Source organism: Stigmatopora argus, chromosome 4, assembly GCF_051989625.1.
Source record: "Stigmatopora argus isolate UIUO_Sarg chromosome 4, RoL_Sarg_1.0, whole genome shotgun sequence".
Classification (NCBI taxonomy): Eukaryota; Metazoa; Chordata; class Actinopteri; order Syngnathiformes; family Syngnathidae; genus Stigmatopora; species Stigmatopora argus.
This window is the reverse complement of record NC_135390.1, coordinates 22,036,673-22,052,595: the sequence shown is the minus strand read 5'-3', so window position 1 is coordinate 22,052,595 and position 15,923 is coordinate 22,036,673. Positions and strand designations below refer to the sequence as shown.

The 15,923-nt window shown below is 43.8% G+C and overlaps 1 protein-coding gene and 8 non-coding genes across 10 annotated transcripts in view; all 9 read left to right on the top strand.

Annotated features, from left to right (window-relative positions):
* bbs9 (Bardet-Biedl syndrome 9) overlaps positions 1 to 15,779 on the top strand; it is a 70,890-nt gene extending 55,111 nt beyond the window's left edge. For both annotated transcript variants that reach the window (XM_077598271.1, XM_077598270.1), the window contains one exon: positions 15,182 to 15,779. In XM_077598271.1, coding sequence (XP_077454397.1) covers positions 15,182 to 15,462 — 281 coding nt within the window. In that variant the 3' untranslated portion in view covers positions 15,463 to 15,779. The remainder of the gene's footprint in view (positions 1 to 15,181) is intronic.
* trnak-cuu (transfer RNA lysine (anticodon CUU)) lies at positions 6,043 to 6,115 on the top strand. Its single transcript has one exon. It is a non-coding gene; the product is annotated as a tRNA-Lys (tRNA).
* Positions 6,226 to 6,298, top strand: trnak-cuu (transfer RNA lysine (anticodon CUU)). Its single transcript has one exon. It is a non-coding gene; the product is annotated as a tRNA-Lys (tRNA).
* On the top strand, positions 6,406 to 6,478 carry trnak-cuu (transfer RNA lysine (anticodon CUU)). The gene has a single exon. It is a non-coding gene; the product is annotated as a tRNA-Lys (tRNA).
* On the top strand, positions 10,545 to 10,617 carry trnak-cuu (transfer RNA lysine (anticodon CUU)). Its single transcript has one exon. It is a non-coding gene; the product is annotated as a tRNA-Lys (tRNA).
* Positions 10,724 to 10,796, top strand: trnak-cuu (transfer RNA lysine (anticodon CUU)). Its single transcript has one exon. It is a non-coding gene; the product is annotated as a tRNA-Lys (tRNA).
* Positions 12,412 to 12,484, top strand: trnak-cuu (transfer RNA lysine (anticodon CUU)). The gene has a single exon. It is a non-coding gene; the product is annotated as a tRNA-Lys (tRNA).
* Positions 12,623 to 12,695, top strand: trnak-cuu (transfer RNA lysine (anticodon CUU)). Its single transcript has one exon. It is a non-coding gene; the product is annotated as a tRNA-Lys (tRNA).
* On the top strand, positions 12,795 to 12,867 carry trnak-cuu (transfer RNA lysine (anticodon CUU)). Its single transcript has one exon. It is a non-coding gene; the product is annotated as a tRNA-Lys (tRNA).
* Positions 15,780 to 15,923: the final 144 nt, after the last annotated feature.

The following is a 15,923-nucleotide window of genomic DNA, read 5'->3' as shown; positions in this document are numbered from 1 at the left end:
AGGGTACACGGTCGATTGGTCGCCGGTCTTTTGGTCGCCCAGAAGGTTATTGATAATTATGGTTTAAATGGTTGCTCAAATTCCCTAAATACAAACTGCGATTGACTATGTAGTCATACTTAATGCCCTAGTAATTATTAGGCTAAAGAAAAGCTCCAAATTTCCCACACTTTTATTTGTTTTTAGTTGGAGAACTTGTTAAGACCCTGACGGACGTCGCTTCTTAAAGGGACAACGCATGTACATATAAAGTCTTCTACACTCGCACATGGTCTCAGTGAAACTGCTCATGGCCATTGTTGGCTTTTATTCATGCGTAGACCGTCTTGTTTTACCTTGGTTTGTCGCCGGTCTTTTGGTCGCCTGTTGTTGTGGTCCGGGCGACCAAAAGACCGGCGACCAAAAGACCGGCGACCAAAAGACTGGCGACCAAAAGACGGCGACCAAAAGACCGGCGACCACTCGACCGCACACGACAAGTTAGCGTTGGCGGCGCCTGGAGCGGTTTGGACATCTGTCACCATCCATGGTAGAAAATGAGGGCGGGATTTGGGCAACTTTTTAAAATAGTTTTTCACCAGGTGATGATATCCAATCCATTTTAAGTTGGAGGGTTGGCGGCAAATGAACGTGCTTCCGCCCTTCAAAATAAGAGGATTTAGACATATTTCGAACTGATTTATCGGTTGTCAAATTGAAGCGGGAGGGCGGCAGCGGGTGAATGTTCGGAACGTTTGTTCATTGGCTACCAGGCCTCCCGCCTCAAGTGGTTTGGACGCCCGTCGCCATCCATAGTAGAAAATGAGTCGGGAGGATTTGGACACATTTTTTCACCAGTTGACGTCCAATCCATTTGAGGTGGGAGACCTGGCGGCAGAAGAACGTGCTTTTACCCTTTCAAAATAAGAGGATTTGGACATATTTTGAATTTTACGCCACGTAAAAATAAGTCTTGTAATTGTAACAACTCAAGTTTTGTTGTTTTATGACTTTTTCCCCCCTCCTAATCTTATTTCACTGTCCTAATATGGCGCTTTAAGCAGTTTTGCATCGATACAAACCTTACGTTGTCAAAAGTCGAAGTCCCTTTCACGTCGCGTAGAAATAAATCGTGTCACGAATTTAATCTCATCTAATCTTATGTTGCTCTCCCAGAATGACACGTGTAAGTACCCTAAAATAAACAGGAAGTGACCTCAAATAAACTCATTGCCTGCTATTGACACTGATAAATGTCCAATCTTCTTAAACTTTAAGTGCCATTGACGCCGCTAGACGTCCAATCCAACTGGAGCGGGAGGCGAGAAGGATGGAACGTTCTTCCGATTCTATGTTTACTTGCGTGTTTTGACAAGCGACTCTATCTCCAGGGAGTGATTACACGCTGGAAAAACACACGCGTGTGTGTATGTGTGCGTGTGTGTAGTTGTGTGTATATGTATGGGACATTGTGGGCGCCGCACGCTGCAAAAAGTATGCGCAAATACACACTGGCCAGCCTTCATTTCCACGCGCCTGCGTTCCCCACGCTACCGCACGCGTGCAAAAATGCGCCACGACTCCATTTCCTGTCATCCTCCCGCACACACACACACACACACACACACACACACACAGAAACACACACACACAGAAACACACACACACACACACGTGCGAGGATGGCCACTCGAGCGGGAAGCGGTTTTAGCACGGACAAAAGGACGACTAGGCCACGCCCACAGGAAGTCAACTGCGCCGTGTCACACTAATGTGCGCTCGCGCGAGCGTATAATTAGCTTGGCATGCATGTTTTTTGCGATGTGAGTGGAAAGCGGAGTACCGGAGAAAACCCACGCGAGCCCCGGGTGAAGATGCCAATTGGAGGGCACAAAGAGACAAACAACCAATCACAGTCATTGCTAGTGTCAGTTTAGCGAACAATTAGCTTAGCATGCATGTTTTGGGGATGTGAGAGGAAAGCGGAGTACCCGGAGAAAACCCACGCAAGCTTGGGAAGAACTTGCAAACTCCACCCACCTGGTATCGAACCCACGATCACCGAACTGCGAGGCCAATGCGCCAACCACCCACCTGCTTAAGATTTTATAATATAATTTTATTTTCGTGCAATCTCATTGGCAGACAGTGAGTTAAAAGTAAATATCCTTTAAAAAAAATTGAATATTTAATCAAATAATACATTTTTTAATTTTAAACAAAATTTTAAAGACAAAAATCAGGGAAAAAATATCCTCACTTTTCTCGCTATTATTCACGTATTCACGAGCGTATTTATATTTTTTTAAATGTATGTAATAGATATTTATATTATGATATTTTATTATATATAATGACCTTACATTTACTTCTTTGCCTCACAAGACTTGCTCTACAGCGACTACTACTGGCAAAAAGGATGAAATGATAAATTGTCTTGGCTTGCTTGTCACTAAACCAGTTGGACATTTCACTTCTTTTTTATTATTATTTTTTTTTATGGCACATTGCGCCAAATCTCTTTTTATTCGCCGCGTGGTGGTGGTGTTTATCGTCCTTTACGTCTGGGAGGAAGTCCTTGGAGACGTCCGTGTTGCGGACGCGGCGTTTATGTGGCAAAAGGGCGGTTAAAACATGACATTTATGACGAGTGGGCAAGGTCGCCGACGTACGGAAGCGGATTTGCGGCGGCAAAGAAAAGATTCCAAACAAAACGTCCCTCCAAGCCTTGTTTTTTTTATCTTTGAACGTCGCCACCCCAAAATAAGCTAACAACAATACCAAGCTAACAAGTGAAAAGTCAACGTCAACACTGGCAATGTCGACTCCATTTGACCTTTGCAAGCTCCGCCCCCAAAACGACTGCCGACGAGCTTTACCATTTCAAATATCATTCTTTTTAAAAGCAAAGATAAACGTGCCCGTTGTTTGTCATCTCGACACTTTTAAAGTAGAATAAGTACCTAACGATGCCCCAAAAATCCAAAAGTCCAAGTACGCCTCCCCCCAAAAAGCCGCAAGACGCTCAGACTAATGACATTGGCCCAAGTTTTTCCCAGCTAATGTTCTTTCGCGCCGCTATCTGATTGGCCCGACGCCAGGAAGTCCTCGTTTGTCGCCAATGTTGACATTTTTAAGGCTAAACGTTGGTCCGCGGCCAAAATTTTCGACCTTAGAGGGTTGACATTGAATAATTGACAAATAGATTATTCTCTCTTCATCATATGTTTAGCTTTAAAAAAAATAGTGCAAAAATCGGAAAAGTGATTCTAGAATTTTTTTTTATTGTTAATAATTTGAAAAAAAATATGTAAAAAGTTGAAAACTTACATCCAACAGGGAGTCAAAATGGATTGGACATCTATCTTTAAATTTTATATTTCGAGTCATCCACTTAATTACAACTGCGATAACTCTCAAAGACACAGTTCCCATGAACAAGGAGACAATTTATTAGCTGATAACACCATTGTTCTTTCCTCCCTATCTTAAAATACATGTGTATTTTTAAATTTTGCGTCTTCCTTTTAATGACCAACGCGACCCATATTACCAATACTATCAAAGACACAGTTCCCCGCGAACAACGAGCCCAATTGATGATCGATTAACACCATTGTTCTTTCCTCCCTGGCTTTAAATCTGTATATTTTAATTTTGCGTCATCCTTTTAATGAACAACGCGACTTGTAATCCCAATACTATCAAAGACACACTTCCCGCAAAGAAGGAGACTAATTTATTTGCCCAAAACGCCATTATTTCTTCCTCCCTGGCCTCAATTCCATGTATATTTTTAAATTTCGCGTCTTCCTTTTAATGACCAACGCGACCCGTATTGCCAATCCTATCAAAGACACAGTTCCCTGTGAACAAAGAGCCCAATTTATGATCGATTAACACCATTGTTCTTTACTCCCTGGCTTTAAATCCGTGTATTTTTTTATTTTGCATCATTCTTTTAATTACCAACGCGACTTGTAATCTCACTACTATCAAAGACACACTTCCCGCAAATAACGAAACTAATTTATTAGCCAATACCGTCATTATTTCTTCCTCCCTGGCCTCAATTCCATGTATATTTTTAAATTTCGCGTCTTCCTTTTAATGACCAACGTGACCCGTATTGCTAATACTATCAAAGACACCGTTCCCGCAAACGAGACTAATTTATTCCCCAATGATGCCATTATTTCTTCCTCCCTAGCGTCAATTCCATGTATTTTTTTATTCATTTTCCATCTTCCTTTTAATGACCAATCCTCTCAAAGACACAGTTCCCGCGAACAAAGAGCCCAATTTCTGATCCGATAACGCCATGGTTGCTTCCTCCGCGCCTGTAGCCGTGTTCTCATGGGCAGGTCACGTCTGGGTCAAACTTTGTGGCTGCGCCACTTCCCCGCTTTAACCCCCGGGTTTCCCCGCCCACCCCATCAAAACAACCCGGATGACGTCGGCGTATCCCGCCGCTAAAATCCCAAAAGGGATTAGCGAAGCGGCGCGCAAAGACCCTTTTTGTCACCTTTTGTGGGGACAAAAGATGAGTTTGCGCGCTTGGAAAATGGAAGGCGCAAAGCCAGGGCGTCCCGGCCGACATTCCGGCGGTGGGCGGCGCGATTGGCGGAACCAGCGCTCCCACCGGGACGTCCCCGCTTAATTGCCGTCTTTGATGTCAAGGCCTGGCGGTGACGCTCCGACGGGGCCTTTTGAAAAGATGGAGAAGGGAAGAATGCGCTCTTAAAGTGACGGCAGGCAGGCGCAAATCGTTTGTTTTGCTGATTTTGCTTTCATTTGGAAGAAAATATTGACCAATGAAAGAAAAATGTCAAAGACGGCATTAAAGTGACAGGAGAAATTCTTTGTTGCGTTATCCTAAGTCTACATTGCATTTTTATTTATGTTTTAAAAAGTACATTAAGAAAACTTGGACTGTACGTTGGTGGAGTGGTTAGTGCGTGGGCCTTGCAGTTCGGGGCTCGAGGGTTCGATCCCAGGAATGAAAAATGACAATGATAAAGTGCACACAATGGTGTTAAAGTTGTGTTATCCTAAGTTTACATTGCATTTTTATTTTAAAAAGTAAATTAAGAAAACTTGGACTGTTCGTTGGTGGAGCGGTTAACGTGTGGGCCTCGCAGTTCTGGGGTTGAGGGTTCGATCCCTGGTGAGTTTTTACTGTGTGGAGTTTGCATGTACTCTGGCCTTGTGTGGGTTTTCTCCAGGTACTCCGGTTTCCTCCCACATCCCAAAAACATGCATGCTAAGCTAATGGTAGGCAAAATTGTTCTTAGCTATGACTGGTTGGTTCTTTGCCTCCTTCTGCCTTGTGATTGGCTGGCCACCCATTCAGGGTATCCTCTTTCCTAGTCCGCTGGGATTGGCTCCATCTTTCCCGCAACCCTTGTGAGGAAAGCAGTTCAGGAAATAAATGAATGAACGTAGCTCTCTTGAATCGATCCAAGATGGCGGCGCATGGGGGATGCAGCGGCTCTTTGCTCTGCCCAAAAAATGCAGTTCATTGTCTGATCTGTAGTCCGTAACAGCCCCTCCCAGATTTTTCCTCCCCACGGTGACCAAGAACATTTAAGCTTAACTGTCCAGCGCATAATACTGTCGTCATTTCATTTTTTTTTTTATTGGGGGGGAGCGGGGGTCCACCTGTAGAACTTTCCCCCGTGACTTTGTTGCACAGCTGCCCCACGTTCACTCTCATTCCGATCCTCGCGATCTTGGCCATGGCCCCGACGCGTCCGGACAGGTGCGGAGAAAACCCACACACACACATGCGAACGCCGGACACATTTAGGGCGGTGGATTCTGGCGGAGGTCAGACGGTCGTTTGTGAGTCAGCGAAGAGTGGTTTAAACGCGGGAGATAAATGTGGCGAGGGAGCCGGCCAATAAGACGGAGCGGCGAGATGGTTTTTTTTTTTAGATTTTTGCCACTTTTCTGAAAACCTGATCTGTTCAAGTCCCAAAGTAATGCTAGGGTGAAATTTCCCCAGGTGCCCTTTGACCTTTGCTGTAGGATTTTCCATCTTGTCGGATGAATCGTGAGTGTGCCCGGCTAGCTCAGTCGGTAGAGCATGAGACTCTTAATCTCAGGGTCGTGGGTTCGAGCCCCACGTTGGGCGTCTGTTTTTTTTTAGGGGTGTTCTTGTCAGGTTCCTGGTTGAATTCTTACCCTCGAGCACCAGTTGTTGTCAGACGATTCTGTGCTTGTGATGCTAGCAATAGCATAGTAGCCCGGCTAGCTCAGTCGGTAGAGCATGAGACTCTTAATCTCAGGGTCGTGGGTTCGAGCCCCACGTTGGGCGTCTGTTTTGAGGGGGATTCTTGTCAGGTTCCTGGATTTAATTCTTACCCACGAGCACCAGTTGTTGTCAGACGATTCTGTCCTTGTGATGCTAGCAATAGCATAGTAGCCCGGCTAGCTCAGACGGTGGAGCATGAGACTCTTAATCTCAGGGTTGTGGGTTCGAGCCCCACGTTGGGCGACGTGTGACATATGAGAGTGGTCACCCGATATGCTAACCTCCAACTCTCATCGAGTCAATCTTGGCGCGTAGCACTCCATTTTGTCCGCCGCGGTTCTCACGTGCAAATAAAGCTCGCTAACGAACGAACGGGCCTCGCGCCGGTCGGTCCAAAGCAAACACGGTTTTCTGGCCCGATCGCAGGAAGGAGGAAGGAAGTGTCACGGCGAGCAGAACAGGAAATCATCTGTCTCAACCAGCGAGAAAACAGGCGCGCACGTGCGAGCGAACGGCGGCGAGCGGCGGCGAGCTATCAAGTTTGAAATTGGCTCATTTCCCAAAGGTTTTTCAAGTATTTGGCAAGATGTCCAAGCCATTTGAAGTGGGAGGGTTGGCAGCAAAAGAGCGAACGTTGCGTTTAATAGGACAATATTTTGCCTCGTATTAGTTTTGCACCCCGTAGGAAATAGAAATAATAGCAATATCTATATTTAAATTCATTAATTACACATATACTTTAAGTAATAATAAACAAATAAATGAAACAATTTTATTATCAATAAATAATTAAATATTTGAACAGGATTTAGTGAAAAAAAATTAAAAACACAAATTTAAAAAAATAAATAATATAAGAAAAAAAATAGATTTTTTTTTTTAAAACTAAAACTTAAAACATATTACGATTATAATATATTGAATTCATTAATTAAACATATACTTTAAGTAATCATAAACAAATAAATGAAACAACTTTATTATCAATAAATAATTAAATATTGGAACAGTATTTAGTGGAAAAAAATTAAAAACACAAATTAAAAAAAATAGAAGTAAATAAATAATATGAAAAAAATTCTGATAATTTTTGAAAAACTAATACTTAAAACATATTACGATTATAATAAATTGAATTCATTAATTACACATATACTTTAAGTAATCATAAACAAATAAATTAAACAACTTTATTATCAATAAATAATACAATATTGAATGGAAAAAAATTAAAACACAAATAAAAAAAATTATATAAAATAAATAATATTACAAAAATAGATAATTCTAAATGAAACCATTTTTTGTTTACTAAAACTTAAAACACATTACGATTATAATAAATTGGTGGGCAAAAAAAGAAGGAAAATGGCGCCCAAAATTAAAAATAAATGTAACCTGTTGTTAATCCGACTTTTGCGCGACTTTTGAGGATTTACTGCGCGTAGGACACGCTAGCTAACATGTTACAGATGTGCGCCAAGGGCAGAGAGTGGCTTGGATTTATGGCACGCGGGATAAAACACTTCCAACTTAGATAAATAAGTCATATACTGTGAACGCGTCTCGCCCACTCGCGCTCTCGGCGGGAAACACTGCCTTCTTTGTTCGGCCCAGGCGCTAGCGCTAGCTCTAGCGAGCTGGGATGTCCCTTTGAAACAATACTCCCGCCGCTAGCTAGCATCTGTTTCACGCTAGCGTCATTTAGCCGGGCCGCTAGCTGTCCGGATTAGCTCGGAATGCAAGTACTGAGATGATGTTAGATGAGAATTGAGAAAAGTGATCGCGTGGTTAGCATGTCTGCCTCGTAGTTCCTGGGTTGAGGGTTCGATCACAGGTGGGCCACCCTGTCTGGAGGGTGCATGTGTTTTGTGGTTTTGCTCAGGGTACTCTGGTTTCCTCCCTCATCCCAAAAACATGCATGCTAGGCTAATTGTATGCTAAATTGTACCTGCTGGCCACTGATTTGCGTTGTCCTCCAGCCGTAGTTAGCTGGGATGGGCTCCAGCACCCCCCACCACCTTTTTAAGGATAAGCGGTAGGGAAAAACAAATGAATGAACGGTCACCCCCTACCCAAGATGGCCGCCAGACGTCCAATCTGTTTAATTCCCTCAGTTGTGCTTGAAAAGGCCCGGTGGTTGCGTGGTTAGCATGTCTGCCTCGCCGCTCTGGGCTCCTGGGTTCAAATATAGGTTGGTCTAAGTGTGTGGAGGGCTTGTGTGGGTTTTCTCTGGGTACTCCAGTTTCTTTGCACATTCCTAAACCATGCATGCTAGGCTAATTGTATGCTAACTTGTTCCTAGCTACGAGTGATTAGTTGTTTGTCTCCTTGTGCCCTACGATTGGCTGTCCACCGATTCAGGTTGTCCCCGCCTCTAGCCCAAAGTCAGTTGGGATAGGCTCCAGCACCCCCCGCAAACCTAGTGATGATAAAGTGTTTCAGAAAATGAATGGAAAAAATAGAATTAGTAAAGAAGAGTTAGGTTAATATTTGGTTTTAAGCGCTAGCGCTACAACACTAGCCTTTTCACCAGGATTGGTCGGCAGCCGCCAAGCCCGCTTTGCTTCGCTTTGCTTCGCTTTGATTTAAGCCGTAAAAAGAGAAACGAGCGCAGCAGATTTCCGCCGCGATGAAGATTTACACCCTGAATGGAGGCCTTCTTTTCAGCCGCCAAGCGCATCCAGTCAGCTTCCATATTTCACGTCCAACGGGCCTCTAATCATCCCGGCGGACTTTGCTCGCCATCATTAGCGCCGTTTTTCGGGGGGGAGGGGGGGGTCATTTCCCGCCGGGGACCGAGTCGTGGCCGTCCGTCCGTCCGTCCGTCCGTCTGTCCACCGTGGCTAACCGCGTGGCTAATTGGGAGATAAAGAAGGCATTCATCCGGCGTGGCGCTACTCTCTGACGCCGCCGCTCGCTCTCCCATGACCGGTCGTACCTGGAGACCGCTCCGTCTCGGACCCCCTCCGCGTTTCCGTGTTTGCGTCTTGTCGGCCCAGTCGGAGAGCGTCGCTAAAAAGACGCCGCAGTGAAAACACGGCGGGGAAAAGACCGTGTCGGTGGCGAGCGCGTCTGGAAAAACACTTGGAATAAAAAGGGCTGCTTTTTACGGGCGGAAGGATTTATCCTTTTTTTTATTTTTGTTTCAATATTTCCGTTTTTATATGTTTTTCAAGTCATTTTTTTTAAATTTGCTGTTTTCCACTATTATTTTTTAATATATTGAATATATTTCTTAGATTATATTTAATGTATGGCCAATATATTTGCTAAATTGTATTTAATATAATTACTTTTTTAAATGAAAAAAGTTTAAAATATTTTTTTTAAATCAAATACAATTTTAAGTAAAAAAAATAATAAAGATGAATATTTTCCTGTTTAAAAATATTTTCAAAATGCCTTTTAAATGCAAAACATATATTTAAAGGATAAAAGAGAATGTATAAAATTATAGAAAAATCTAGTATAAAATTCAAATTATTTTTTTTCAAAATAAATCAATAAATAACAACAATTAATACATATTTAAATTTTTGAATCCAAATTTTCTGTTCTCCAATAATATTTTGGAAAATCTAAAACTTTGAAAAATAAATGAGTAAAATGTCAACAAATAAAACTGAGATTATATCTAATCTTATATTATATTATTTTATCGTTCAAAAACATCGAGTCAATAAAAAGGACGCTGATCAGCCCTTAACGGTGAGTCGTCCCTTAACGTGATACTTTTGGAATCATAACGTTATGCCACTTATGCATCAAAGACACATCTTTCAACACACATACACACACACACACACACATCAACGCCATGGTTACGCTCAGATAAACAGCGTCACAGTTCATAAAGATTGACTTCCGTTTGGTGTGTGTTTGACTTGTCCCTCATAATACACACGCAGGTAAACGCATGCTTGGGGATCAATGTGTGTGTGTGTGTGTGTGTGTGACTTGTATTCATTGATTTATTGGACGACACGAGTGGAATGCGCCGTGCCAGCGTGTCTTTGATGAATGGGGAGAACCGCGCCAAACTTTTGGGAGTGTTAAGATGAATTGCGGAGGACTGAAATAACAACGGGTGGCGCTCTCGTCTTTTCGGAGCGACGGCCATCCAAGCGGCGCCTTGGAATGTCGCTCCCGTTTTGAAAGGACGTTTTTGGCGCGGCTAGCGTGGACATGTTTTGCTCACTTTCTGCTAAGTTATTGTACGAAAAAAATGGGAAATGTTGCCGTTTTGTTGGGATTGATGTCTTGCGGGAGTAGCATTTTGTTTTATTTTGAAAGTGTGTTGGAGCAGGCCCGGCTAGCTCAGTCGGTAGAGCATGAGACTCTTAATCTCAGGGTCGTGGGTTCGAGCCCCACGTTGGGCGTGTTTCTTTTGGGGTGTCTTTTCAGGTTCTTGGATTTAATTCTTACCTTGGAGAAGCTGTTGTTGTTTGTAGATTCTGTACTTGTGATGCTAGCAATAACACATGAGCCCGGCTAGCTCAGTCGGTAGAGCATGAGACTCTTAATCTCAGGGTCGTGGGTTCGAGCCCCACGTTGGGCGTAGCATTTTTAGCTCAGGGTTGGTCACCTGTTAAAATGAACAAGAAGTGGCTATCTGAACCCAGCTAGTTCACTCAGTAGAGCATGAGACTCATAATCTCAGAGCTGTTGGTTCAAGACGCCATGTTGGGCAAAGGGTAATAAAATCTGAAATTTGTGAGATTAGACACATGGTAAAATAATCTGGAGTCAGTATTTCAGCGCCTGGATACCTCTGTTGGTAGAGCACGAGACTTATAGTTTCAGGGCTGTTGGTTCAAGTTCCGCGTTGTATGCAGGGTAATAAAATCAGAAATTTGTGAGATTAGGCACATGGTAAAATAATCTGGATTTTGTATTTCAGGCCTAGATAGCTCAATTAGTGGCTTTGAGCTCAGTGAGATTGCTTAGTTTAGAACCAGTTATGTCGGACCGGCTAGCTCATTCGGTAGCTCAGTCATATAGAAGATCAGTCACATTAAATGCTAACATGCTAACATGCTAGTGTGGAATTATGAGCCGTACACCTCAAGATAATCATAAACAGTGAATTTTACAACCGCCAAAACTCAATTCCCACTTGAGGACGGCGGGGTGATTGCGAGTGCCAATGGTTGTCCGTCTCGATGTTTGCCCTATGGGCGACCAGTCGAAAAAACATGATGTCTAATCCGTATCTGGTGGGAGATAGAGTTAAAATAGTGTAGAAAAGCAGTCGCCCACACTTTGTTTTTGCTGTGTGTGTGTGTGTGTGTGTGTCTTTTTAGTCAACGGACATGCAAAAGTGTGTATACAGCTGGAAATGCACTTTTTTTCCCCGTTGTCGTCCTCTCTGATGTAGCTCGCCGTATTTGAAGAGAGATCAGCAGGAAGTTGCTGGATGGAGGTGTGCGTGGGCGTGGCCCATTTCACACACACTGCGGATTGCCAGCGCCGCTCGCTGCCAGCCGCCAGGGCGTTTCTGTCCACAGAGAAAATATCTCGGACGACCGCGGGAAGGAACCCGCCCGCTAGCCCGCTAAGACCGCCAGTTAGCGAGCGAGTATTCCACCCGCGGTCAAGACGCTCGCTCCCGGAGCCGGCCGGCGTTCGAGTGGGATTAGGCTAGACGTCTCCAACTCCAAAATGGCATTTCGGGACCCCCCGCGATGGGTTGGCTCGCACTTGCGGTCAGGGAAAAAAAACATTGGAGCCGGTGTGTTTATCGTGTGATGCGTTGGAAGACGGGAATTGTAAAGTGGCTTGTAGTGTGTGAAATTTGCCTCTGTTTGGTGAAGTACTATTAGATCAGGACCAGCTAGCTCAGTCGGTGGAGCATGAGGCTCTTAATCTCAGGATCGTGGGTTTGAACCCCGTGTTGGGTCAAGTGTTTTTAAAATGAGTAAATTATAAGAGTAAACACACTGTATGTTGATCTGCAGTTGGCAACACGTCACTCTGAGATTCGTCTCGCTATGCTAACCTCAAGTTTGTTGAGCGATGGGTCTTAAAATTTGTGATTTATGAGATTAGACACGTCATGTATTATAATCTGGAGTTTGGATTTCAGGTGGATCATGTGACACTCAGGGTTGTACCTTTGCGCTCACTGATATGAGAACTGTCACCCATATGCTAAACAAGGTGTTGTTTTGCATGCCTGGCTAGCTCAGTCGGTAGAGCATGAGACTCTTAATCTCAGGGTCGTGGGCTCGAGCCCCACGTTGGGCGTGCTACTTTTAGCTCAGTGATATTTGAGGTCTGTCACCCGATATGCTATGCTAACCTAGAACTGCTTTTGCACGGCGGTTAGCTCAGTTGACTATTAAATTAGACACTCGCATTGCTAACCTAGGAATTTTTGTGCAGGCCCGGCTAGCTCAGTCGGTAGAGCATGAGACTCTTAATCTCAGGGTCGTGGGTTCGAGCCCCACGTTGGGCGTCTGTGTTTTTGTGGGGGGTTCCTGGATTTAATTCTTACCCTGGAGCAGCTGTTGTTGTCAGCCGATTCTGTGCCTGTGATGCTAGCATTTGTAAATGAGCCCGGCTAGCTCAGTCGGTAGAGCATGAGACTCTTAATCTCAGGGTCGTGGGTTCGAGCCCCACGTTGGGCGTCTGTGTTTTCAGAAATTGGGTCAGGTTCCTGGATCATTTTCTTGTCAAAAGCAGCAGGGCAATGGAAGGTTGCCTGATGTGTCCCTCCTGGCTTCCCTTCCCTTCCCTTCCCTTGATTGACCCAGGTGTTTGTGATTGTCATCAACCCCCGTCTGTCCATGATTTGGTTCGTCTTTGTGGGAGGATTGTTTCCTCTTTCCGTGAGTAATGTTTGCCTTTTTGTGCATCTCCCCTGTTTAGTTTTTATTTTGTTAACTTTGTCCCCCAGTTTTGATCATTTGTGTGGTTATTTTTCCCTAAAATGTATCCTAATAAATCCTAACAAATTATTGTTTTATAATAATTCCAATTTAAGGCTATTGATGACATAAATCTTGTGTCAAAGTGGCGGCCTGGGGGCCAAATCTGGCCCGCCGCATCATTTTGTGTGGCCCGAGAAAGTAAATGATGAGTGCCAACTTTCTGTTTTAGGATCAAATTCAAATGAAGAGTAGAGATGTATATTACATTTCCTGATTTTCCCCCTTTTAAATAAATAATTGTACATTTTAAATAAATTTTTGTGTTTTTTAGTTCAAAAATCATTTTGTAAAATCTAAAAATATATATTTTTAAAAAGCTCAAATAAACATTGTTTTAGATCTATAAAAAACTGAATATTCAGGGATTTTAATCCAGTTCTTTTAATCCATTTATTAAAAAAAAAAATCTAAATATTATATCTAAAATGGTCCAGCTCACGTGAAATCAAGTTGACGTTAAAAATTTAACTAAATAAACAATGAACTAAAAAATATATTTATTTTTAAGATGTCTTTGAATCAAATGTCCCACATGGCTGCTGGTTTGGACCCCTCCCCCACCAAAGCCCCGCCCCCCTCCTACCCGGCATCTTTTGACGAATCCGTCGTTTTATCTCTTTGTGTCGCCGAGACACAAAAAAAAACAGGAAAAACAAAAAAGGACAATTGTCGGCGTCTTTGAAAGATCCCGCCGTCCCATCAAAGTTTTCCCGCACGTTCGTTCCGCCTGCTCGCTTGGCGCGCGGGCGTCGTCAAAATACAGGCGGCCGCGCAGATCGCCCGATCCAATCTCGGCGTGGGAACCCGTCGGTCCGCTGCCACCGTCCCACTTGGAACGGATTGGACGTCTCCTAAAGATAAACTCAATTTTCATTGATTTTTTTTCTTTTTCTGAGAGCCGCGTCCGTTGAAATAAGACGGACGGCGTCCTCTTATCCGGCGTCGGCGCGTGTCTTTGACGGGCTTTGTCGCGCGACAGGTGCCGTTGTCGCTCAATGGCTCGGCACGCCGGAGACAAAAGTCCCAGTTAATCCCGGCAGAGCGGCGCTGCGACGGCTCGTCTGGGACGCCGCGGGCTGCTCGTTAGCGTACGCGGCAGCCGTCTCCGTCCGTGTCATTAAGTCAACGGTCGGGTTTCGGACGGAGACGTGACGGGGAGGAGGGGGAGGGGACGGGGGCCTGAGTTTGATTGTTCTATTTTTAGCGCTTTGGAAAAATTGCGGGTGGTCGGACCAGCAGATTGAATTGAATGCTTTTATCGTCATTATACGCATTTTTGGGGGGCATTGATTATCACTGATAAGACCATTTTTGGTCTTGACAAACTTGGTGGTCATTGAAAATGGTGGGAAATTCCCTTTGTCGTAATTATTGGAATTGATTGATGTAGTCAAATATAAAATTGACGGATAAAGCTCACTGGAATTGACAGGGTTATGCGTGATTGAAATTGCCCAATCCCTAAAATTGACTGATAAAGCTCACTTGAATTGATGGAAATGTCAATATTTGGAATTGACCAATCTCTAAAATTGACTGATAAAAATAACTGGAATTGACGGATATTTGTGTGATTGAAATTGAGCAAATTAGCCAAGTATAAAATTGACTGCTTCTTCACTGAAATTGATGGAAATTTCAATCTTTGGAATTGACCAATCGCTAAAATTGATAAACATATCTGGAATTGATGGACATTTGTGCCATTGAAGTTGACTGACAAGGCCAACTATAAAATTGATTTATGAAGATCACTGGAATTGACTTAAATTTGCGTGATTGTAATTGACCAAATTAGCCAAATATAAAATTGACTGATAAGCCTCACTGGAATTGACGAAAAATTCAATTTTTGGAATCGACCAATCCCTAAAAATGACCGAAAAATCTCACTGAAATTGACGGACATTTGTGCCATTGAACTTGACTGACATGGCCAACTATAAAATTGACTGATAGCGGAATTGATGAACATTTCTGTCATTGAGCCCATCGTCTTTTGGTCTTTCAGATAAAGACGCGACGGTGGAGAAAAGAGTCTCCGAGGGCGCCGTGCCGGAGGACGTCGGGACGCCCAGTGGCCCGAAGAAGAAAGAGTCGTCCAGGGACAAAGGCGGGAAGGAGGGGACCAAGTCCAAGGACCCCAAGGACGCCAAAGACGCCAAGAAGGACTCGTCTTCGTCCGCCGGCGGCAAGGAAGCCGGAGACAAAAAAGTCTCCAAGAAGACGTCGGTGGGGAAAGTCAAAGAGCGCAAGAAGGAAGTCGTTGAAACGGGAGCTGGCGAGGCCTGAAAAGACCAAAGTCCAACCCGCTGCGAGCCGCACGCGCTCACCACTAGGCTACCCGTTCAACTTGACGTCCTTGCCATTTTTTTTTTGTCTTTATTGGTCGTTGACGGTGATAGACGTCGTCGTCTCCGTTCAAACGGAGGGCGATGAAGTCGTTTCAAAGGACGTTTGGACGTCTATCGCCGTCAATGGCGGCTGAAAGAGGTCATGATGTCTTCTCAGGTGAGTATTTGGTCCCGAGATTGATTTAGTTGCTTTGTGAGCAAACGGAAATAGATGACTTGCCAATAATATGAATAATAAAAAAAGGCGAGAATCCACATTTTCACTCTTCTTCTTTTGACTGTTTTCGCTTTAGTTTGGCCGATTTTAAACTGTATTTTTATTTGATCTCTTCACTTTTTGGGGTTATTTTGTGGTCTTCACTTGTTGATTTTTGCTATTCACCTTTGTCACCTTTTTTC